Source organism: Hyla sarda, chromosome 5, assembly GCF_029499605.1.
Source record: "Hyla sarda isolate aHylSar1 chromosome 5, aHylSar1.hap1, whole genome shotgun sequence".
In the NCBI taxonomy this organism is placed as follows: Eukaryota; Metazoa; Chordata; class Amphibia; order Anura; family Hylidae; genus Hyla; species Hyla sarda.
In genome coordinates this window covers 109844308-109868158 of record NC_079193.1, presented here as the reverse complement: position 1 = coordinate 109868158, position 23851 = coordinate 109844308, and the positions used below count along the sequence as shown (strand labels likewise).

At 41.8% G+C, this 23851-nt stretch overlaps 1 protein-coding gene across 3 annotated transcripts in view; it reads right to left on the bottom strand.

Moving 5' to 3' along the window:
• Positions 1-5663: 5663 nt before the first annotated feature.
• STT3B (STT3 oligosaccharyltransferase complex catalytic subunit B) overlaps positions 5664-23851 on the bottom strand; it is a 169911-nt gene continuing 151723 nt past the window's right edge. For all 3 annotated transcript variants that reach the window (XM_056520086.1, XM_056520084.1, XM_056520085.1), the window contains exons 13-16: positions 12610-12783; positions 11949-12062; positions 10521-10733; positions 5664-7670 (exon numbers count right to left, since the gene is read on the bottom strand). In XM_056520086.1, the coding sequence (XP_056376061.1) occupies positions 7590-7670; positions 10521-10733; positions 11949-12062; positions 12610-12783 (582 nt within the window). In that variant the 3' untranslated portion in view covers positions 5664-7589. The remainder of the gene's footprint in view (positions 7671-10520; positions 10734-11948; positions 12063-12609; positions 12784-23851) is intronic.

Genomic DNA, 23851 nt, shown 5'->3' with positions numbered 1-23851 from the left:
CAAAGTTATACCACCCTCCTTTCCCCATAGGTATAGGCAAAGTTATACCACCCTCCTTTCCCCATAGGTATAGGCAGAGTTATACCCCCCCATCCTTTCCCCATAGGTATAGGCAGAGTTGTACCCCCCTCCTTTCCCCATAGGCAGAGTTATACCCCTCCTTTCCCCATATGTATAGGCAGAGTTATACCCCACCTCCTTTCCCCATAGGTATAGGTAGAGTTATACCCCCCCCCCCTTTCCTCATAGGTATAGGCAGAGTTATACCCCCCTTTCCTCATAGGTATAGGCAGAGTTATACCCCCCTTTCCTCATAGGTATAGGCAGATTTACCCCCCCTTTCCCCATAGGTATAGGCAGAGTTACCCCCCCTTTCCCCATAGGTATAGGCAGAGTTACCCCCCTTTCCCCATAGGTATAGGCAGTTACCCCCCCTTTCCCCATAGGTATAGGCAGAGTTACCCCCCCCCCCCTTTCCCCATAGGTATAGGCAGTTACCCCCCCCCCCTTTCCCCATAGGTATAGGCAGAGTTAAATAAATAAAAATATGGTCACCTGATGTCCCATGCAGCGATCTCCTCAGCAGCAGGGGCCCGTGTCTTCTCCCCTCCGCAGTTCAGGCGCCGACGAGTGAAGTCATCGGCGCCTGTACTGCATGGGGGAGAAGGTAACATCTCCTCTGTGTAAAGCTGCTTTCACACTATAAAAATACCTCCTTTAGAAAAGTTGGTCATAAAAATCCCATTATAGTGTATAGGATTTTTCTAATAGCCGTTTTAACCTGTTATTAATAGGTGCACTATTTCTCCCATTACAAAATAACGGCCATTATTAATAACGGGCAATAAGTTAAAATGGCTACTAGAAAAATCCCATAGACTATAATGGAATTTTCTAACGGCCGATTTTCAAGATTTTTATGACGGACGTTTCTAACAGAGGTATTTTTATAGTGTGAAAGCAGCCTAAGCTGCAGATGCGGCTCAGACAGAGGGGACGCCTTCTCCTGTATGTGAATGTATCGCACATACCGGAGAAAGCAGCGATGTCTGCTGGGGATCTGGGACAAGTGCCCCGGATCCTCAGTAGCGGAGGGCCCTTAACCTGGCCGGGCCCTCGGACAACGTCTGATCAGACCGGCCGGTCAGTCCGCCCCTGGCAGTGCCTGTACCTTAGCTCCTGTAAAACAAGTACCAAAATGTAAGGGGCTGCAGCGAATAACTGTGTGCAGCGCTAGCTACATAGCAAGTGAGCTCTGGCTGGTATAACCAGCTGAGGACTCACTGATCATGGTAGACAGAGATCCAGCTGATGCCTGCCATTAACCCTTCAATCAATACTGATCACAGCATCTGAAGTATTTGCAGAGCCAAGGGAAATTCATCAGATCATCCACGGTTCTAACGTGGGTGTCTGATGATTTAAGATGGTTGTCTGATTTTCCAGCCGTTTGCTGCAATCTTTGCCTTCTAGCAGACCAGAGAAATAGATCACAGATAACACTGATCAGTGTTATGCCTAATAAAACAAATCAACATATTTGGTATCACTATGTGTAGAAACGTCAACTATTAAAATATTAAAGTTAATGATCCCATACGTTGAGCGATGTAAACTGCTGATATTTGGTTATATCACATCCCAGGAAACAAAGAATAAAACGTTATCAAAATGTCACATATATGCAAAAGTGGTAGCGATAAAAACTAAAGATTTTTTTTGAATAGTACAATAGAAAAAGTTTGTAAACATGGGTATCATTTTAAGCGCAGTGGCCCAAAGGATAAAGAGACATGTCAGTTTATGTAAAAATAAAAATACTCCCCAAAAGTTGCTAAATTGCAGTTTGCTTTTTAATTTACCATTGTACGGTAAAATGAAAGGTGTCATTATAAAAGCACAATTTGTTGCGCAAAAAATAAGCCCTCATATGGCTCTGTGGATTCAAAAATAAACTTATGTCTCTTAAAGCCAGAAAAATGTAATGTTTCTTTAAGGCCAAAATGAGCTGCATTCTATGGCCAGTCACGTAGAAATTTCTGTCCCAGATTCCGGATTCGAATCTGGCACAGAGATTCCGCTGTTGCAGAGTCCCATTGAATTCAACAGCAATCTGCTGCTCTGTGCATACAGCGGAATATCTAGGCCAGATGTTTCCGGCACGGAAATTCAATTTTCCATGTCCGCAGAAAGAATGAACACGTTCTTTCTTTGTGCGGAGTCCACGTAGAATGCATAGCAGTCTTTGAGACGGCACATTTCCTGTGCGGTCCTAACTCCGGTTATGCCGGCACCCTGCAGTGTCCGGAATGTCCACACAGAGATTCTCTGTGCGGACATTCCAGTGTGTGAACATAGCCTTAGGCCGTTTTTTGGATCCAATCCAAGAGGATCCAATAGGAAGGAGGAGTATAAGTTCTTCCTTTATATTTTCCAATCCTTTGAAATAAACTTCTGGCTTTGACTCAAAATCTGCAGTGGCAATTTTCCCCCAAAAAATGCCAGAAAAAATTTAGCATGGAAACCTAACCTGAAAGAGTTAGGAGTGGCTAGATTTAACTCTTGCTAGCCCCTTCTGTAGGAAGTTCAATATTGAAGTCAGATTAGGTTTGTCAAGATCTACATTAGCTTGGCCCACAAATTTTAGAGGAGCTATAAAGATTCTAAAAATTTATTTTAAATTAGTCACTGGTTGTGTAGTTGGTAAGGTTAAAAAAAAAAGTTTTTTTTACTGTATTAATATTTAGCACATAATTGTACATGCTTTTATGGCCCAAGTGCATAACCTTTCATTTATCCACATTAAACTTAATCTGCCATGTCTGTGCCCAAGCCTGCAGCCTCCCCAGTTCCCTCTGTAATATTAGGTTATCCTCCTCTGCAGTCATTTATCATTGCATTTAGAGCTGTTTAGGCGCAGTGGTGTTTTTTGCTACTTTGTTCACAATATTGTCTTGCAATACACCATTTATCCTCTCTATGAAGTGGTCACATATTAATGTGCAATTTTTGCGCAAAGAGCAAAATCGAGGCACAAATCGACACCATTTAAAAGGAAATGTGAGAAAAACCAATACAATAAGGAAATGTGCAAAGTATTGATAACACATTAAATGTATCATTATCCTTGTGACTTTTTGCTAAATTTGTTGTGTGCACATAAAAACCACTGTCAAAAAAAAGGGTGGAGAAAAACTACAATAGATATTCTTTGATAAATGTTTGCCATGATGTCTCATTACCTGAAAAACTTACTATAATATGTGCCAAAAAAAATTGCATAAATTATAGCTAGCTATGTTTGTGGGGTATGGTCAGAAGTAAATCAAATTTATTAAAGGGGTACTCTGCCAGAAAAAATCTTATCCCCCATACCAAGGATAGGAGATAAGATGTCTAATTGGGGGAGTCCTGCAATCGCCACTGCAGCACCCAAGTCATAAGTCTTCTGGTGAAGTACCCCCTTAAGACCTCAATTTTCACTTTATCATAGTAGTTTAAGAAATGAAAGCTGTACTGTGACTGGCAGCCAAGACAGTGTGAGACAGTTTTAATTAAAGGGGTTCTCCCGTGCTTACACATCTTATCCCCTATCAAAAGGATAGGGGATAAGATGCCTGATCGCGGGAGTCCCGCCACTCTGGACCCCCGGGATCATGCACACGGCACCCCGTTTGTAATCAGTCTCCAGAGCGTGTTCGCTCCGGGTATGATTACGGGCAACCACAGGGCGGCCGGCGTGTGATGTCACGCCTGCGCCCTCGTGTGATGCTACGCTCCGCCCCTCAATGCAAGCCTACTGGAGGGGGCGTGACAGCGGCGAGACTCCCGCGATCAGGCATCTTATCCCCTATCCTTTGGATAGGGGATAAGATGTATAAGCACCGGAGAACCCCTTTAATCTGCCCCATTTCAGCCCAAATTTTATATTGTAGAAGTGCACGAATTATGGCTTAATACATGTGGCACAAGTCACATAAGACTTGCAAGGTTTTGCCCAAATTATGAGCTCCATAGACTTCTGCCACATTCAACAAAAGGCGTTGTGCTAAATGTGCCAATATTCTAGCACGCAATTCTGGTTTGAAGTATGCAAACTAACAGTTGGTCCACACTTAAAAGGGGTATTCTGCTAGAAATTATTATTTTTTTTATCCACTGGTGACAAAATTTAACAGATTGGCAAATTACTTCTATTTAAAAATCTTAATCCTTCCAGTACTTAGCTGCTGAATACTACAGAGGAAGCTCTTTTCTTTTTGAATTTCCTTTATGTCCAAGTACAGTGCTTTCTGCTGACACCACTGTCCATTTTAGGAATTGTCCAGAGTAGGAACAAAGCCGCATAGAAAACCTGTTCTTCCTCTGGAGTATACAGCAGCTGATAAGTATTTTTAATAAGTATTTTTAAATAGAAGTAATTTACAAATCTGGCATTTGTTGATTTAAAAAAAAAAAAAAAAAAATGTTTTCCAGTGGAGTACCTCTAAACAAGACTGGCGACCTATGGACTGTCTAGTCTATCACCCCGATACACTAAGATAAAACTAATGCATTTAAGAAAATGCTGCACTAATTAAACATTAGTAAATCTAGGTCATTGTGTTTTCAATGTCACATGGGGAAAGCAAACACAATGACTGGGAGGAAGACAAGGTGTGGAAGCCATTAACCTGATCACATACAATCACCTAGTTTTTGCATATTTTATGTTATAGTATGTCTCTAATCTCCTTTAGGTCACAAACAACTGGGGCTTCTGTTTATTATGCACAATATAGACTGTTTTGATGTGTGACAATCTAGATTTATAGTTTCTTGGGGATACTAGTTTTCTTTGTAACAATCCCAGTGGTGTAGAAAGTCTTCTAGGCAGTGCTCCCTCAAAAAGAAAATTGTCTCTTCAGTGCCACATTAGAGAGACCCTATAGATCAGTGTCATATCTAGTTTCATGACTTAAAGGGGTTATCTAGCCATTAAACAGGTATCCCCTATCCACAGGACAGGACCTGGCTCTCCCTGGTAAACCCTCTGGCCCCATCTTTTATGACTTCACACAATCACAGCCACTCACAGGTCGCAATAGTGTCCCGCCTGAGTCTGAGTGGGTCGTCACTGCTGAGACTAGTACACCTTAGAAGGTGGGAGCTAGAGCATCTAGCAGTTGAGTTCTATCTGGAGATAGGGGAAATGTTTTTAAAAGCTGGATAACCCCTTTAAAAATGAGTCTTTCAGCAAAATTAGACACCTTTCTACACAAAGCTTGTTTTTGGTGGTGTGCTGCATTTGACACAGCTATCTTGTAAGGTCACTATCCCTAAAGAGCATTTAAGACAATTTCATTGAGTTACAAGGTACCTGCCTTGGGGTAGTACTAGAGGTCCTTTCTTCTAAAAGACAGCAAGTTTGCATCTAAATAGGTAAGATTTTTTTTATTTATTTTGGCACACCACTACTATATAACCAGACATGTGCATAGTCTTGCAATTGCGTCAGTTCTCACTTACCCCTGGTTGTTACATATATTTGATATTTTAAATTCTTATTTACTCTAACTTATTTTCATTGCAACCCAAATTATAAAACTTGACATGTTTATTAAACAATTATAGGATTTTAAGATTTAGTCATCCTTTTTATAGTTTAATAGATCAAAGTAAATTTAATAAATAAAAAACACCAATTTTTTTTCTCCTTTTTATTTCAAATTAAAAGTTTTTACTGCATTTCTTTTCACACATCAATTCTTCAATAAACATTTTCAAAATAAGTTCCTTTAAGCTATACCAAAAAAAATCTATTCCAAAGAGCTATTTAGACTAATCTTCCCCAGCATGTCTGTCACATAAGACCGCATACATATTTAGAAATTGGCCATTTGATCATTTTCTTTAGAAACAAAAACAGGACACTACACATAAAACCTTAATTAAATCTTTATTTTTTTCTATTGTCAATTTCCAAAGTTTTTAATCCAATTTACAGAGTGATAGCATTTCCCAGTGGCCTTAGAACCTGCATTCAAATGCTTATCAGAGATGCAGCTTTATGGTATGTAAAAATATCACAAGCTTGAAAAACTAACTGAAAAAGTTAATATTCTTTTTGTGAGATACCACTAGTTCTGACCTCTTATTTGTATTATAAAAAAGATACATCCTAAACACAGGGTAATCCAGTAGCCATTGTGGCAAATTCAAATTTAACAAAAAACAAAACAAAACGTAATTATATAACAACAAAAAAAAAGTCACTAGTAAAGAAAATCATGAAAAATGTTGACATCTGTCAACTAGAAAAGGTTTAAGTCTGCATAATGCCAACCCCCCCTGCCAAAACTTAAATGATCCACCCAAATCTTCAACCCAATATACATTTTAGTGCATGACGTAGACCGAAGTAAAAAAAAAAAAAAAAAAAAATGAAATAAATTAAAATGTTTCAAATAAAAAGAAAACTGATATAATTAAAATGTAACCTGTTAGGTATACTGCATTTTTTAGGGAGGAAAAAAAAAAAACTAAAACTGGTCTAGTTCTAATACCCTCTATATAAATTCAGATTTCGCGTAGTGACATGACTGTATACTTGTCAACTTTTTATATGTTTTTACATGTAAACATTCAAACTTATTTGGCTGTTTGCATTTTAAAGATTGTGCAAAGGAAAAACATTCAATATCTGGGTTTAGATTTTAAAATCAAATCCGGTTGACCTCTTTAGTCCATGTCAAGTCTTGCTGTTCTGGCTTTGCGGCATTAAGGGGGCCAATAACATATACAATGTGTGTGTATATATATATATATATATATATATATATATATATATATATATGTATATATACACACACACACACACACACTTGATTGATTGATTTTACGAAAAGGCTCGGTCCAAGCATCTGCATCACCGGCAGCTGACACTTAAAATTGACATAAGCTGATCACCTTACGTTGGATACATTTATGATTGTTTGATATATGGTTTTAGTTGTCCCTACAAAAATATACAGCAGCAATTACAGAAGAAACCCCAACACCCTAGTCAGATAAAAAAAAAAAATAAGCTGAAAGCAGAGAAGAAAAAAAGGGAACAACTGGTATCTACAGATACACCGATGCCTAAATTTAAATGGGCATTACATTTTAAGAAAATACAGCTGAAGGATCATCTTTACCTTTATTGTGATAAAAAAAAAATAAAAAAAAATTGACAAGTATGCATTTGTATAGCAACCAAAATAGAGGGCTCTTTGGTGCAAACAGTCCAAATTGTCAACAAATAAATTTTTTTTACTCCCACCCAAAAAAAAAAAAAAAAAAAAAATACCATTAAAAAAAAAAAAAAATCTGCTGTTACTAGAGGACAGCAGCTCTGTCTGTCTGGCTTCACGTTACAAATCTAAAACAGCTGTTCTTAATAAGCCAATAAATATATATTTTGTAATCAGACATTGCCTGAAAATTTTGTACAATATTCTGGACCACAGATGGTTCTGTACTCTCATGCCACTGAAGAACATGAGCTCATCTAAAGGCAAAGACTGGTTATCTCTTAAGGACAACTCCTCCATGTGAGAACAGATGGTCTAAACGGTCTTCTTGCTAGGTTTCTTGCCTTTTTTCAGAGCCAGCTTGTTTTTGATATAGCCACGCTTCCTCTTTGATGTCTATAAAGAAGAGGGGAGAAATATATATGAAAAAAAGCACCAATCCATTTATTAAGCAGTATACAGTCATGGCCGTAACTGTTGGCACTAGTGCTGCAGCTAATGATTATTTTAATAATAGATTAGTTGCCGATTATTTATCGATCAGAAAAAATGTCAAAATGCCAAAAAAAGGGGTTCAGCTGATTCTAATTCTGTACAATGTCCATATTAAAAGTTTCTAGCATGTGATGTGACCAAACCGCAGCAATTTTGGATTTTTTTTTTACGTTAACGTCGGTTGCTGTACAGGATCATTAATGATCCGGTACAGAAACCAGCGTAATTTTTTATTGTCGCATGGGTAACTGTCTGAACTATTAAAATATTAGTGAATCATTAACATTTTATTTTAATAGTTCAGAATCAAATATGTAAAAAAAAAAAAAATTATTTTTTTACTTTTTTTGTATAGCAATAGGAAAAGGTGGAGCTAATTTTTATTGGGGGAGCAGTTAATTTACAGCCTCTCCCAGCAAGCCCCACCCCGTCACCGGGTCACTTACTCTAAGTTAACAGTACCTGGAAAAAATTATTGGCACCCTTAACTTAATATTTGATTGCACACCCTCCAGAAAAAATAACTGAAATCAGTCGCTTCCTATAACCATCAATAAGCTTCTGGTTAATGTTGAACCATTCTTCCTTTGTAAACTGCTCCAGGTCTCTTATTGGAAGGGCACCTTTTCCCAACAGCAATTTTAGGATCTCTCCACAGGTGTTCAATGGGATTTAAATCTGGACTCATTGTTGGCCACTTCAGAACTCTCCAGCGCTTTGTTGCCATCCATTTCTGGGTGCTTTTTGATGTATGTTTGGGGTCATTGTCCAGCTGGAAGACCCAAGATCTCAGACGTAAACCAAGCTTTCTGACACTGGGTTGTACAGTGCGACCCAAAATCCATTGGTAATCCTCAGATTTCATGATGCACAAACATTCAAGGCACCCAGTGTCAGAGGCAGCAAAACAACCCCAAATCATCATTGAACCTCCAACTATATTTCACTGTAGGTACTGTGTTCTTTTCTTTGTAGACTTCATTCCATTTTCAGTAAACAGTAGAATGATGTGCTTTACCAAAAAGCTCCATCATGGTCTCATCTGTCAACAAGATGTTTTCCCAGAAGGATTTTGGCTTACTTAAGTTCATTTTGGCAAAATGTAGTCTTGCTATTTTATGTCTCCGTGTCAGCAGTGGGATCCACCTGGGTCTCCTGCCATAGAGTTTAATTTCATTTAAATGTTGACTGATATTCAACCTGTCCTGCAGGCTCAGGGAGCATCAGTGTCAGCGCGAACTCTTTGGAACTTGTTTGAGGCTGCTTATCCACCATCTGGACTTTCCGGCGTAGACACCTTTCATAAATTTTTATTTTCCGTCCACGCCCAGGGAGATTAGGTATAGTGCCATGGGTTGAAAACTTCTTGTTAATGTTGCGCACTGTGAACAAAGGCACATCTAGATCTCTGGAGATGGACTTGTAACCTAGAGATTGTTGATATTTTTCCACAAATTTGGTTCTCAATTCCTCAGACAGTTCTCTTCTCTTTCTGTTGTCCATGCTTAGTGTGGCACCCACAGACACACAATGCAAAGACTAAGTGAACTTCTCTCCTTTTAATCTGCTTTCAGGTGTGATTTTTATATTGCCCACCCCTGTTACTTGCCCCAGGTGAGTTTAAAGGAGAATCGCATGCTTGAACCAATCTTACTTTTCCACAATTTTGAAAGGGTGCCAATAATTTTGTCCAGCCCATTTTTGGAGTGTGGTGTGACATTATGTTCAATTAGTTTTTTCCTCCTTTTTTGGTTTAGTTCCAATACACACACAAAGGGAATAAACATGTGTATAGCAAAACGTGTTACTGCAATCTTTTTCTGTGAGATATACTTCATTTTCTAGAAAAATTTCAGGGGTGCCAACATTTACGGCCATGACTGTATATGGAAATTCAATTCAAAATGTTTATCACATCATTGATGTGAAATGTGGAAGTTTATCATACAGTGATGGAGTTTTTTTTTAGGATTACTGCAGAGTCTCAAATCTCAGACAATAGAGTGCAAATCTCCCAATGTTTCTCGCTAACGCAGGATATAATTGAGAGCTCCAAATACTTTAACCACTTTCTGACCTATGAGGTACCGGTATGCCATGGGTCCGCATCATAACCAGCAGATGCCCGCGACTGACATAGGAGATAGCTCTGATGTTCCCTATGGATCACGGCATTTAAACAGTTAAATGACGATCACAGAATTTAAACACAATGGCAGTAATCTCTGGCATTTAGTGGTCCTATCAGTATCGTGGGCATCAGAAATAATGGCCAGAATATCAAAGCCAAACTGTAGAACAGGAGAAAAAAAAAAATCTGTAAAAATGTTAACCTGCAGAAATCTCTAAAACTAAGTTTTCTTTTGTTTGCATTTTTTTAGGGCTAAAAATATGATGTGTAAACGTAGCACGTTCACACTGAAAAATTTCCGGGTGAAATATGCTCAGAAATTGGTTTCAAAGGGATTATGACATATGGCAGAATTTCCGCAGTGGAATCAGCTGACAACAAAATCCCGATTCCGGCCTCTGCAGAAAGATTTGACAAGTCAATTATGTCTGCAGAATCCACATATATGGAGACAAGGTATTTGAGCGTTCCTAGTGCCAGCATGCTCTGCCAGCGGTCGCTGTTTGCGGAATGTTCACCGGAATTTTCTAGCCGGCAATTCCACATAAATACGCCTTGCGAACATTTAAGGGCTTTGATTGAGCAAAAGTAGGCATGAAGACGTGCAGCTATTAACTCACCTTCTTAGATAAATACTTCTGTTTAGGAACAATGTTCGTGATCCTTGGTTTATGGTCAAGGGCCTCTCTGTTCTCTAGATGTTTGACTTTGTATATTCTGACAAGCCAGTGCTCTGAAGTAAAAGCTTCTTCCAAATGTTTGAACTTAATGTCCTTATTCCCAATTTCTGCATTGCGGGTACGATCAAATCCTGGAGGGGTTCGAAAGTCTAACTGCAAGTCAAAAATACATATACATAAGCAAGGCAGAACAAGGAATGAATAAATCACTGGTGTTATCTGTATAGAAGTAGATGGCTGCAGTCCACTATTCCTTGTTAATTTTCCTAGGCCATCGGAAGGGGAATAAACCCCAATTAAAGAATATGGCAGCCATAACCTATTCTAAGCATCACACCTGCCATGTGGACATTTCTCCAGGTTTATCGTTTGGCTACTCTCTCTCACTCTCTCTCTACTATGAACTTTGAGTTTTATTGTTATCGTTATTTTATATCATGGCTTTATTTTAGTTTGTTGCTGTAAAACAAGAAAAAAAAAAAGATAAATTTTAAGAAAAAGCAGTCCACTACTATCAAATGCATCTTGAATAAAATGATTTCCTGGAGAGCAGCTTATCCATAGGATGGAAGTGAAGCCCTGTGGACCTGCAGATGTATATAGCCTAGTGTTTTAGCCATCACTACTTCTTGTTGAGCTTATATACTACAATTATAGCAATCACCAAATGGCAAAGCAAATTAAGGCACAATATATTTTCCATATTTGGAAATGCTGGGCTCTTTATGTAAAGATGTAGTTCCCCCAATTATAGCTTTTTCTAAAAAGTACATGTATGTATTCTGTTATATTCATTCTATTTACTAAAATGTATGTAACCAGGTGACAAGACAAAATTATATATACTTCATAGAGTTCTGCCAACTAGAATCCTTCCTATAGGACTTCCTGTAAAGTACACTACAAGAACCTTGTTACACTGTGTTGGTACTGTGTGGAACCCATCCCTACATAACACCCCCCCAGATGGACCTTGGGAGCATTCTAGGAATGAAAAGTCTTCAGGATGGTGCCTTGCTTACTAGGACGAGTGCTTCAACAGGCAGGTTTAGCTCATGGGAGAGGTTTTCGTAGGGTTAGGACTAAAAACTTGCCACTCCTTTCTTAACAAAAATCTACATCAGCTCCCTTGATTTACCATCCTGAATATGTGTATCACCAAGTTTATTTTTTGTATATGGCAGCCTCTGTTATTCTCAGAGGAGATAATCTAATCTACTGCCATAAACATGCATACTCAGCCAAGTTGAACGTTCTGGCCTATGGGGGGGGGGTAAGGTTCGAGGGAGACAGCTGTTGGCTGAACAATTATCTACGGTGTATTGCCAGCTCTATTTTCTGTGCAGTAAACAAGTGTCAATCATTTACCTGCATTTCACCAAACCGATAGTATGACATTTTATACATGAGGCAGTTGAGCAATGTTGGAGATCCAGCCTTGTCTACTCGAAATTCACCCTGGGGTGTAAAGTAATCACTTTCCTATTTAAAAGAAAAAAAATATATATTAATACTTTTACCTTCTTTAGGAAGACAAGCAGTTTTACAGTTTCGAGAAAGAGTTACTAACATTCTGGTAAATAAAAGGTTATAGGCAGATTCTCTCATTTAATAGCCACCCTAACAAGCCTACAGACCACATTTTCCCTCGCTTGAAAATGCAGTTACAGCCTTTTTTACAAGCCTATTATTGACTGAATAAATATTGGTAGAAGTGCTCCATCCTGATAACTAGCTGTGTACAAGGAACAGCAATCACCTGACAAGAAAAAGCTTACTTGTTGGCTGATCAGATATTTTGTGCAGGCGTTATGTGTAAACCGGGAATGTGCGGTTGACAATGAGGACATTGGTGTGGCCTGGCCTAAAGTTCATGGAGCCGTGTGACAGCTCAACATGATCTCTTCTCCTTACAGGGACCTGCTCTGCCTTTGTAAGAGGGGTTTAATATTAATGGGTCAAACTGGATATATTGTACCTTTTAATAGACATATGCTTATGGCTGACATGGGACTGCACATATTCTTACCCGGATATCCTTGGGATGTTCTCCTTCTGCTATTCTAACCATCCAGAGAAACTTGTTAATGTCATCACCCGAGTACCCGATTACACCTCCAAAGATTATCAATACGTAATCTACATCCAGGCTGCGCATTATTTCATAGGCAGCAGACTCATTTGAAGACATGGCTTTCCCCACCTGAAAATATACAGATGCAAAAGTCAAACTTTGTAAGAAACACAAACAAAACATTTAATGCACGCCTTTGGTATCTATGTGGAAATTATGTTCTAACATTGTTGGTTGTGATAAACTGACTCAGAGCTGTGTTAGCTCTTAAAGGGGTTATCCAGCGTTTGACACCTTATCCACAGAATGGCAACCGAATCTCCGCTGTCTGATGCTCCCCTAGAGCACAGGGAGATGTGGGTGCCGTTCTGAAGATCACAGGGGTCCCCAGCAGTCTGACTCCCCACAATCAGACGCTTCTACCCTAGCCTTTGGTTAAGGGATAAGCAGAAAACTATGGATAACCCCTTTAAAGGGTTTGTACTGACCCTAGAAGAAAGCCACCCCTAAAGTCAAATAATTTAACCCCTTAAGGACTGAGCCCTTTTTCACCTTAAGGACTCGGCCATTTTTTGCAAATCTGACCACTGTCACTTTAAACATTAATAACTCTGGAATGCTTTTAGTTATTCTGATTCCGAGAGTGTTTTTTCGTGACATATTCTACTTTAACGTAGTGGTAACATTTTTTGGTAACTTGCATCCTTTCTTGGTGAAAAATCCCAAAATTTGATGAAAAATTTTGCATTTTTCTAACTTTGAAGCTCTCTGCTTGTAAGGAAAATGGATATTCAAAATAATTTTTTTTTTTATTCACATATACAATATGTCTACTTTATATTTGCATCATAAAATTGATGAGTTTTTACTTTTGGAAGACATCAGAGGGCTTCAAAGTTCCGCAGCAATTTTCCAATTTTTCACAAAATTTTGAAACTCGCTTTTTTTCAGGGACCAGTTCAGGTTTGAAGTGGATTTGAAGGGTCTTCATATTAGAAATACCCCATAAATGACCCCATTATAAAAACTGCACCCCCGAAAGTATTCAAAATGACATTCAGTAAGCGTTTTAACCCTTTACGGGTTTCACAGGAATAGCAGCAAAGTGAAGGAGAAAATACACAATCTTCATTTTTTACACTCGCTTGTTCTTGTAGACCCAATTTTTGAATTTTTGCAAGGGGTAAAAAGGAGAAAATTTTTACTTGTATTTGAAACCCAATTTCTCTCGAGTAAGGACATACTTCATATGTCTATGTAAAGTGTTCGGCGGGCGCAGTAGAGGGCTCAGAAGGGAAGGAGCGTCAAATGGTTTTTGGGGGGCATGTCACCTTTAGGAAGCCCCTATGGTGCCAGAACTGCAAAAAACCCCACATGGCATACCATTTTGGAAACTAGACCCCTCGGGGAACGTAACAAGGGGTAATGTGAACCTTAATACCCCACAGGTGATTCACGACTTTTGCATATGTAAAAAAAAAAAAAAAATATTTTTTACCTAAAATGCTTGGTTTCCCTAAAGTTTTACATTTTTAAAAAGGGTAATAGCAGAAAATACACCCCAAAATTTGAAGCCCAATTTCTCCCGATTCAGAAAACACCCCATATGGGGGTGAAAAGTGCTCTGTTGGCGCACTACAGGTCTCAGAAGAGAAGGAGCCACATTTGGCTTTTTGAAAGCAAATTTTGCTCTGGGGGCATGCCGCATTTAGGAAGCCCCTATGGTGCCAGGACAGCAAAAAATACCCACATGGCATACCATTTTGGAAACTAGACCCCTCGGGGAACATAACAAGGGGTTAAGTGAACCTTAATACCCCACAGGCGTTTCACGACTATTGCATATGTAAAAAAAAAAAAAAATGTTTTTACCTAAAATGCTTCTTTTCCCAAAAACTTTACATTTTTAAAAAGGGTAAAAGCAGAAAATACCCCCCAAAATTTGAAGCCCAATTTCTCCCGAGTACGGCGATACCCCATATGTGACCCTTAACTGTTGCCTTGAAATACGACAGGGCTCCAAAGTGAGAGCGCCATGCGCATTTGAGGCCTAAATTAGGGATTGCATAGGGGTGGACATAGGGGTATTCTATGCCAGTGATTCCCAAACAGGGGGCCTCCAGCTGTTGCAAAACTCCCAGCATGCCTGGACAGTCAACGGCTGTCCGACAATACTGGGAGTTGTTGTTTTGCAACAGCTGGAGGCTGCGTTTTGGAAACCATGGCGTACCAGATGTTTTTCATTTTTATTGGGGAGGGGGGCTGTGTAGGGGTATGTGTATATGTAGTGTTTTTTACTTTTTATTTTATTTTTTGTGGTAGTGTAGTGTAGTGTTTTTAGGGTACAGTCGCACGGGCGGGGGTTCACAGTAGTTTCTCGCTGGCAGTTTGAGCTGTTGCAGAAAATTTGCTGCAGCTCAAACTTGCAGCCCGATACCTACTGTAAGCCTCCGCCCATGTGAGTGTACCCTGTACATTCACATTGGGGGGGACCTCCAGCTGTTGCAAAACTAAAACTCCCAGCATGCGCTGACAGACTGTACATGCTGAGAGTTTTAGTTTTGCAACAGCTGTAGGCACACTGGTTACGTATCACGGAGTTTGTGACCTTACTCAGTGTTTCAAAACCAGTGTGCCTTCAGCTGTTGCAAAACTACAACTCCCAGCATGTACGGTGCATGGTGTAAGGTGACTGCTGGGAGTTGTAGTTTGCAACTGCTGGAGGCACACCGGTCGTGAAACACTGAGTTAGGTTAAAAAAAAACTCTGAGTTTCACAACCAGTGTGCCTTCAGCTGTTGCAAAACTACAACTCTCAGCAGTCACCGACAGCCAACGGGCATGCTGGGAGTTGTAGTTATGCAACCAGCAGATGCACCACTACAACTTCCAGCATGCACTTTAGCTGTTTGTGCAAGCTGGGAGTTGTAGTTATACAACAGCTGAAGGTACACTTTTCCATAGAAATAATGTGCCTCCAGCTGTTGCAAAACCATAAGTCCCAGCATGCCCATAAGGGAATGCTGGGAGTTGTGGTGGTCTGCCTCCTGCTGTTGCATAACTACAGCTCCCAGCATGCCCTTTTTGCATGCTGGGAGCTGTTGCTAAGCAACAGCAGGAGGCTGTAACTCACCTCCTGCTGTTGCTTCATCGCTGGACTGTCCCTCGCCGCCGCCGTCGCTCCTGGGGCCCCGATCCCAACATGGACGCCGGGGATCGGGGTCCCCAGCACCCGGGGTCGTCTTCCCGCACCCGCTCACGCCCTCCGGAAGAGGGGCAGAGCGGGTGCGGGAGTGACGCCCGCAGCAGGCTCCCTGATTGGTCGGCTGGTAATCCGGCCGACGAATCAGGGCGATCGTGAGGTGGCACCAGTGCCACCTCACCCCTGCAGGCTCTGGCTGTTCGGGGCCGTCAGAGACAGCCCCGAACAGCCAGTAATTCCGGGTCACTGGAGACCCGATTGACCCGGAATCGCCGCAGATCGCTGGACTGAATTGTCCAGCGATCTGCGGCGATCGCCGACATGGGGGGGCATAATGACCCCCCTGGGCGATATGCCGGGATGCCTGCTGAACGATTTCAGCAGGCATCCGGCTCCGGTCCCCAACCGGCTAGCGGTGGGGGCCGGAATTCCCACGGGCGTATGGATACGCCCTGCGTCCTTAAGGACTCGGGATGCAGGGCGTATCCATACGCCCTGCGTCCTTAAGAGGTTAAAGGGGCTTTAGAAAAAATAACTAACCCCAAAATACAAAAAAAATATGGTAGTTCTGGCATTACAGTAAACCTTGTGCAAGAAGAGCATAGGACATAACTAATGCCATCAGTGCAGAAGTGAAGCTGCAAAAAATGGTAGCTTCAACACCTTATACGGATCACTAAGGTTCTATTCATAGGCATCAGACTGGTACAGAAACCTCTATGACGCAACAAAAATTGGTTCCACAAATGATAACGAGGTTGTACCTTTAGTAAGTACATGGATTTCTGCAACCTCAATTCAGATAAATGGGTGAAGATTTCTGGTACTTATCTGCCGTGTGGGAAAATTTTCTTAACCCCTTAAGGATGGCAGGCGTATCCATACTCCCCCGTTTCAAAGTCCTTAAGGACTGAGGGCATATGGATACACCCATGGGAATTCTCGTGGTCTGTGGCGGTTCCGGGTCATCTGGGTCACATGTGACCCGATGACCCAGATAAGGATGATGATTAGTGGTGTATTTTACACCACCAATCATCATCCGTACAGTACTGGGGGGGCGGAACTGTTGCCGTAGTGACCGCACCAATTACTGCAGAATGGGGAGGGGGGGAGGTGGGTGGAGGAGCACGCTGCTCCGTTCTGCCCACCATTTCCTAGAGAGCTGGTGTGCAGGAGAGAGCCCCCTGCTGCCATCTCCCCCCTGATAAACTAAAAAGTGTTAAAAAGTGCCCCCTTTCTGTGGCCCCTTGGTACAGAAAGCAGTCATGGAAAGCATTAGGTTAGGTAGGGACAGTTAAGGGTTAAAAATAAAAAGTTGTCGTACCGTCTGTAGGTGTCCATGGGTCCGTTTAGCAGCGTGACCCCAGCGTTTTTTTTTTTGGGGGGTGAAGACTTTTTTGCTAAACGTGTGGCGGGCCATCTTAGCTATAAAAGAGTGATCCGCCACCGTTAGCTAAAGCCCAACCGCCGCTGATCAGTACCCTAGTACTGGTGAGTTTTTTGTGGTGAAGGCGCTTTTTCGGGGATTAAAGATTTTTTTTTTATTAAATTTTTTGCACCTATAGGCGGTCCATGCCACCAGTAGCAGGCCTGTGCTGTGTAGACAGACCGTACCTGTGCGTACAGCCTGCCCCACCGCTGTCAGTGATTTATCACTGATCAGCGTTTTTTGGGTTCAGGCAGGTGAATTTTTTTTGGGTTAAGCGTTTTATTTAATTTTTCGGGGTTTTTTGTGTGGGGGACTTCTGCACCACCTGCTGCCACCAAGCGCTAATCAGTGTGCACACCACTGATTAGATAAATGCTTTTTTTTGGACTAGAAGTCTTTTTTTTTTTTTAAGTTTCTTTTTCTTTATTTTTAGTTTAGTTTTATTTTATATTTTTAGATTATTGTTCTTAGGGCGGGTTAGTTAAGTTAGGGAGGTAGTATCGCACCACACCAGACGCAGCACACACACCAATAGAGTCGTCCCCCCCCCCACATATACACACACTCCCATTAGAGTAGTGAAATGGCCCGCAGGGCATTTTCAGCGGAGGAGGCATATGCCTTACTTGCCTCAGTCTCTGAAAGCACCCTTCCTTATTTTCTCACCCCCCTCATCATCATTTGAAGATGAGCCACTAAGGCGGCGGAGACGCCGCCAAGCGAGGCCGCAAACCTTCTCTGCTCCTGACCCTGTGCCCTATGCTAGTATAAGTCCTGACGCTCATACTGGTCAAGCCCCCCAGTCAAGTTTACTGGTGCCCTGTACCGGCAAACTTGTCTGGACTGAGCCAGCGGACCACAAGCCTGTGATTCTCGAGTTTGTTGGCGACTCAGGAATCAAGATTGACATCGACTGGTTCACTGAATTGGTCTATTTCAGTTTTTTTTTTCAGTGACTACTTTGTCAATCTGATGGTTGACCAGACTAACCTGTACGCCCAACAGTTTGTCGCCGCAAACCCAGGGTCATTTTTAGCTAGACCCAATGAGTGGTTCCCAGTCAATGCAGCCGAAATGGACATTTTGGGGCCTCATGCTGCATATGGGTCTAGTTAAAAAAAAAAAAAAAAAAAAAACAGTGTCAGACAATACTGAAGTGGGGACGTCCTTTACCTGACCCTGCTGTACAATATGGCCATGGCACGTCCCCAGTTTGAGGCCATTCGGATTATGCGGCATGTCCCCCAACCCCCCCCCCCCCCCCCCCCCCCGAAGTGATCCCACGTATGACTGCCTGTATAAAATCAAGCCAGTCATCAATCATTTTAGGGCCACATTTTGGGAGGCCTATGTCCAGATCCGGCAGGTCACTATTGATGAGTCTCTCATTAGCTTTAAGGGGAGACTCAGCTTCTGGCAATACATCCCAACCAAGCGAGCGATGTATAAACTTTGCGAGAGTACCTCAGGGTACACTTGCAAGTTTATGGTGTATAAGGGAGGAGATTCCCGTATTGAACCCCCAGAATGTCCCCCCACTCTGGGTGTTAGTGGGAAAATCGTTTGGGGCCTTTCCCCCCCCATTGCTGGATAAAGGTTACCACCTTTATGTGGATAACTTTTACTACTAGTATCCTTCTCTTCACATCCCTCGCCACCAGATCCACGGTCGCTTGTGGGACAGTCTAAAAGAATCAAAGAGGCCTATACACTCCTATCCCCTGGGGTGAGTCCAGTGCCTTTTCCCATGAAAACCCGTCACTGGTCAGGTATAAGGACAAGAGGGATGTCCTTATGTACACCACAATTCATGGTAATGGCAGCACCCCTGTCCGAGATACTGCGGGACCGGTCCTCAAGCCAGATTGTATTCTGGACAACAATTGGTATATGGGGGGAGCTGATATTTCTGATCAAGTCCTCAAGCCCCATGATGCCATGTGGAAAATGATAAATAGCCGATAACTTATACAGCAATATCGGTATAAGTTATCGGCTATCGGCCCTAAAAAAATCGTTATCGGTCGATCCCTAATGGGAACCCCCTATGCTGAGTCAACAGCATTGGGGGTTTGCAGTTGCCTCAAATGCGCAGCTCTCTCTCCCCACCTGAGCGGGGTGCGCATTTGAGGTAATAGAATAGGGACGGCCACACATATCACATTCCCAGAATGATGATTCAGAGCATAGGGTTCGGGGCGGGCATAATTTTTTTACTTTCGCACTATGCTCTGGGTCATCATTCTGAGAATTGGCATATCCGTATTAAAATTGAAATTTTCATTCCCCCCCATATATAGTACACTTCATCCACTCCTGGAAAATAAATTTAGGGAACACCCATCTGTTCCAAATGTCCACTTCACCCCTATACACCTTCCCTAGGGGGTGTACTGTTTGTAATAAGCTCACATGTGGGTGTTCCTTTCTTGTATTTTCCTCTGAATGTATGTAACTGTTCGGTCCGTAAGAAACATCGGCCTCAAATGCGAAGAGTTCTCGCTCATGAGCTCTGTCGTATTTCCAGGCGACAATTCGGAGTCACAGGTTAGTTGTTCGCAGAAAGATGAAGCAGAGCATGGGTTGAAAATTGCAATTTTCAAAAGCTAACCTTCATCCATTTCTGGAAAGTAAATTTAGGAAACACCTGTGCATTCAAAATGTCCTCTTTAGCCCTATACCCATTCCTCGGGTGGTATATTTTCTGTAATGGTGTCACATGTGGGTGTTTAATTTTTGTACTTTCCTGTGAATGTATGTAATCTTCAGCTACTGATATGCCATAGGCCACAAATGCAAACAGACCTCTATGACTTCTGAGCCTTGTTGTGCGCCCGACCAGCACGTTACCCCATATGTGGATGTGTTTCCATAGTCAGGAGAAAAAGCCCTCCAAAATTTGTAACCCAATTTCTCCAATTACCCCTTGTGAAAATGTAAAAAATTGGGTAACCCTAGCATTTTAGCGTAAAAAAAAAGAAAGAAATTTTTAATTTTTTACGGCCCACTGTTCACAAAACCTGTGAGGTATAAGTACTCACTGTACTCCCTGTTACCTTCCTTGAGGGGTGTAGTTTCAAAATTGTGGTCACTTGTCAGGGTTTATTTTTTTTTTTTTAGATTGTACGTCAACCTCAACCATTGCAGTGCAAAGCACCACTTTAGGCCTCTAATCTCATCAGTGCTGTCTCACTCCAAGCCCTGGTTTGCACCCGCATAGTGCTTTACCGCCATATTTGGAATATTTATTTTCCTTACAAGCAGAGAGTTTCAAAGTTAGAAAAATGCAAAATGCATAATTTCTTCCAAAATTTGATGAAAAAATTGAACAAGTATTGACGAAAATTTATCACTAACAAAGTAGATTATGTCATGAAAAAACCATCTCGGAATCAAAATAATTGGTAAAAGCATCCCAGAGTTAATGCATAAAGTGACAGTGGTCAGAAGTGCCTCAGTTCTTAAGGTGGAAAAAGGACTCAGTCCTTAAGGAGTTAAAACCTTTTTAAACCCTCTTACCATACATTTAGGGTAAATCTATAAAGAACACTTAAAGAGTAGCTCCCACCATCCTTTTCTTTTTCTGTCCCTGCCTATTGCCCATCCCTGCCTTTACATTTTTTTACTATATTAAAAATGGCTTATTGTCTGCCTGGTAATGTGCTCACTACCAGGCAGACTTCCCAAGCAGGCACGACATCACTGATGCCTGCTGGGGCTGACACTCCTGCCCTTCGTTCATTTATACAGGGTACCTCCAGCTGTTTCAACACTACAACTCCCAGCTTGCCCTGACACCTATTGGCTGTCAGGGCATGCTGGGAGTTGTAGTGGTTAAACAACTGGAGACACCCTGTGTTGAAAGCAATAACTTTGTTAAGGCCATGGCTGCGGCGCTGAGGATTTGTTACTAATTTTGGAACAGAGAAATAAATAAATTGAACAGATTTATCAATGTACATTTCTCTTGACTTTGGTACAAACTAACGAAATATGGTGCCTTCTAGTGCATTTTTATCTAATACATCCATAATATGTTTCTGAAGCTCGCTCAATGAGGAGGAGGAGGGACGGCTTTGACATGAGGGAGCAGAAAGAGTTTAGTCAAAAACTGAAGCTAGACAGTCTAAGGCAGTGCCAAACTTCACAAACTTGCATGCGCTGCTGTGATAAGTTTGCCACATCCTATGAAAGTCTAGCTTCACTTTACACCGCACAGCCATTTAAAAGAATAAATCTGCAGCATTTTAGCAACACTGCAAATTTTGACTCCTAATTTCTCATAATCAATGGGGAAAACCTACAATGAATCCACTGTATATTTGACACCAAATATTCCACATATTGGCCTTGTTGTTAAACTTTGTTCATTTTTGTTATTGGTAAAGCCATGTTGGTCATATGAAAAATGTCAGTGTCATCTTTAAGCTTTAAAGGGGTTGCACTGTGCTAAAAGTACATCTAAACCTGTAAAAAATACATTTTATAGTTAACATGTTGAATTTGATCCTTTTCATTACTTTTCTGGAAGCTTCAGGTGCTTTTAATTGTAACGAATCGGTTAGGTGACAGGTGGTGGATCCACTGGACCAGAGGGGCGATGACGTGGGCCGTACCAGGAGAACGGAGTCTAAGGGACTACTGGTCTTCACCAGGGCCCGCCGCAAAGAGGGATGGTCTTGCAGCGGCAGGTAGCACCCAGGTCGTTCCACCCGGTAGCAACTCAACCCCTCTGGTAGCTGAGGCAGACACTGTACAGGAGGAGCAGGCAGAAGCGTAGTTGGACGTAGCAAAGGTAAGGGCAGGCGGCACAGATTCACAGGCGATAGGCAACAGGTCAGGGCAGCAGCACGGGTTCATAAGCGGTAGTCACGAGCAACGGGTCGGCAACAGGCAAGGGCAACACAGGAACAATAGGAATGCTTTCACAAGGCACAAAGATCCGGCAAGGGCAGGAAGGGGCAGGGAACATTTATAGAACACTTTTGGGCCAGGCACCAATCAATGGTGCGCTGGCCCTTTAAATTTCATGAAGCCGGCGCGCGCCCCAGAGAGCAGGGATGCGCGCGCCGGGGAACAGAGAAGACACATGGAGCCGCAGGAGGTAAGAGGCAGCATCGGAATGCGGCGCGTGTGCGGGGACCTCCCGCCACGCTAACCGCATCCCCGTCAGGGATAACTCTGCACTCCCGGTCAGTGTGTCTGACCAGGATGCGCAGGGATGCTGCGGACCGGGACAGAGGCAGTGAGCGCTCCGGTCCAGGAGCGGGGACCGGAGTGCTGACACTAACATTAATGAGGTGGAAGATTTTCGGTACAAGCCCTATAAATACCTGCATGTGTCCTTTTTTCATGCTGTGAAGAGAGAAAGCCAAAGTACAATTCTTGGCTAAATGTCAGAACATAGGACAGATTAGTCACTCCTTCAATTACAATTCATTGAACATGTATTCAGCATAAAATAGTAGATTGCAGCACACAATCCATCTTTGCATTCATGTGTGTGAAGGTTATTGTAACCTGTAATATACTGTTTTAAGCTGAACACATACAATGAAGTTTCAACAAAGGATATATTGTAATTGGAGAAGTGCTCGATCTGTTCTGAAGCATGAATAACTTACCTTGGGAAGCCTGCAAGGGCTTCTGAGCACCCTACAGGAATAAGGGTGCATGCACACAATGTTTTTGCAATACAGTTCCCGTATCAAGTTTTTGATGAAAAACGGATTCCTCAAAACCTGACTAAACTGTATAAAAACGTGTGTACAAATTTCAACTTTGTTTGAAAAATGATGTCCGGTTGCATCCCTTTAAAGGAAAAAAGTATCCGTTTTGAACATCTCATTCCATTTTGAATAGTTTCACTTGTTTGATTGAAATTCCAATAAAAAAGCTGTGCAAAGTCAAAAACAGTATGGTGCAAACCAGATGGAACCGTACGCAACATGATTCTGTACAGTTCCCATTGACTCCTATGTTATAAAAAAAAAAAAAAAAAACGTATACGGTTTAACACAGTTTTTCACCCGGACCAAAAAACGTGGTAGACTGCGGTCAAGTCTATGCATACGGTTTTCTATACGGTTCTGTACGGTTTTTAACTTTAAACCATATACAGGAACTGTAAAGCAAAAAGTGGTGTGCATGCACCCTAACATTCTTATGAAGAAATAGTAAAAAGGAGAGCTCTTATGGCTCCTTTCTCAGGTTACAGGATTTCTCTAAGTCCTGTAACACGAGAAAGGAGCCGTAAGAGCACCGAAGTGAAAATGAACAAAAAGAGGTGCGCTCCTAGTGAAATATTGCGGGGTAATAAGTAAGATGAATGTAAAATATTGCACCTTACCATATGGTGTTGCACTGAGAGTGCAACACCTTCGAAGACATATAGACTCTATGAGCCAATGAAGGTAGCAGCCTCCGCGTCCCTTTTCCCGTGACTCTGCGGTCCGGTAAGAAAATGAGGAAAGGATAAAAGATATGGAACCTCCGGACGGCGCCTTCCTTGGAAAAGGAAAAGAACTTGCCAGAGCGTTAAAAGGCAAATTTTTATTTCTTAAA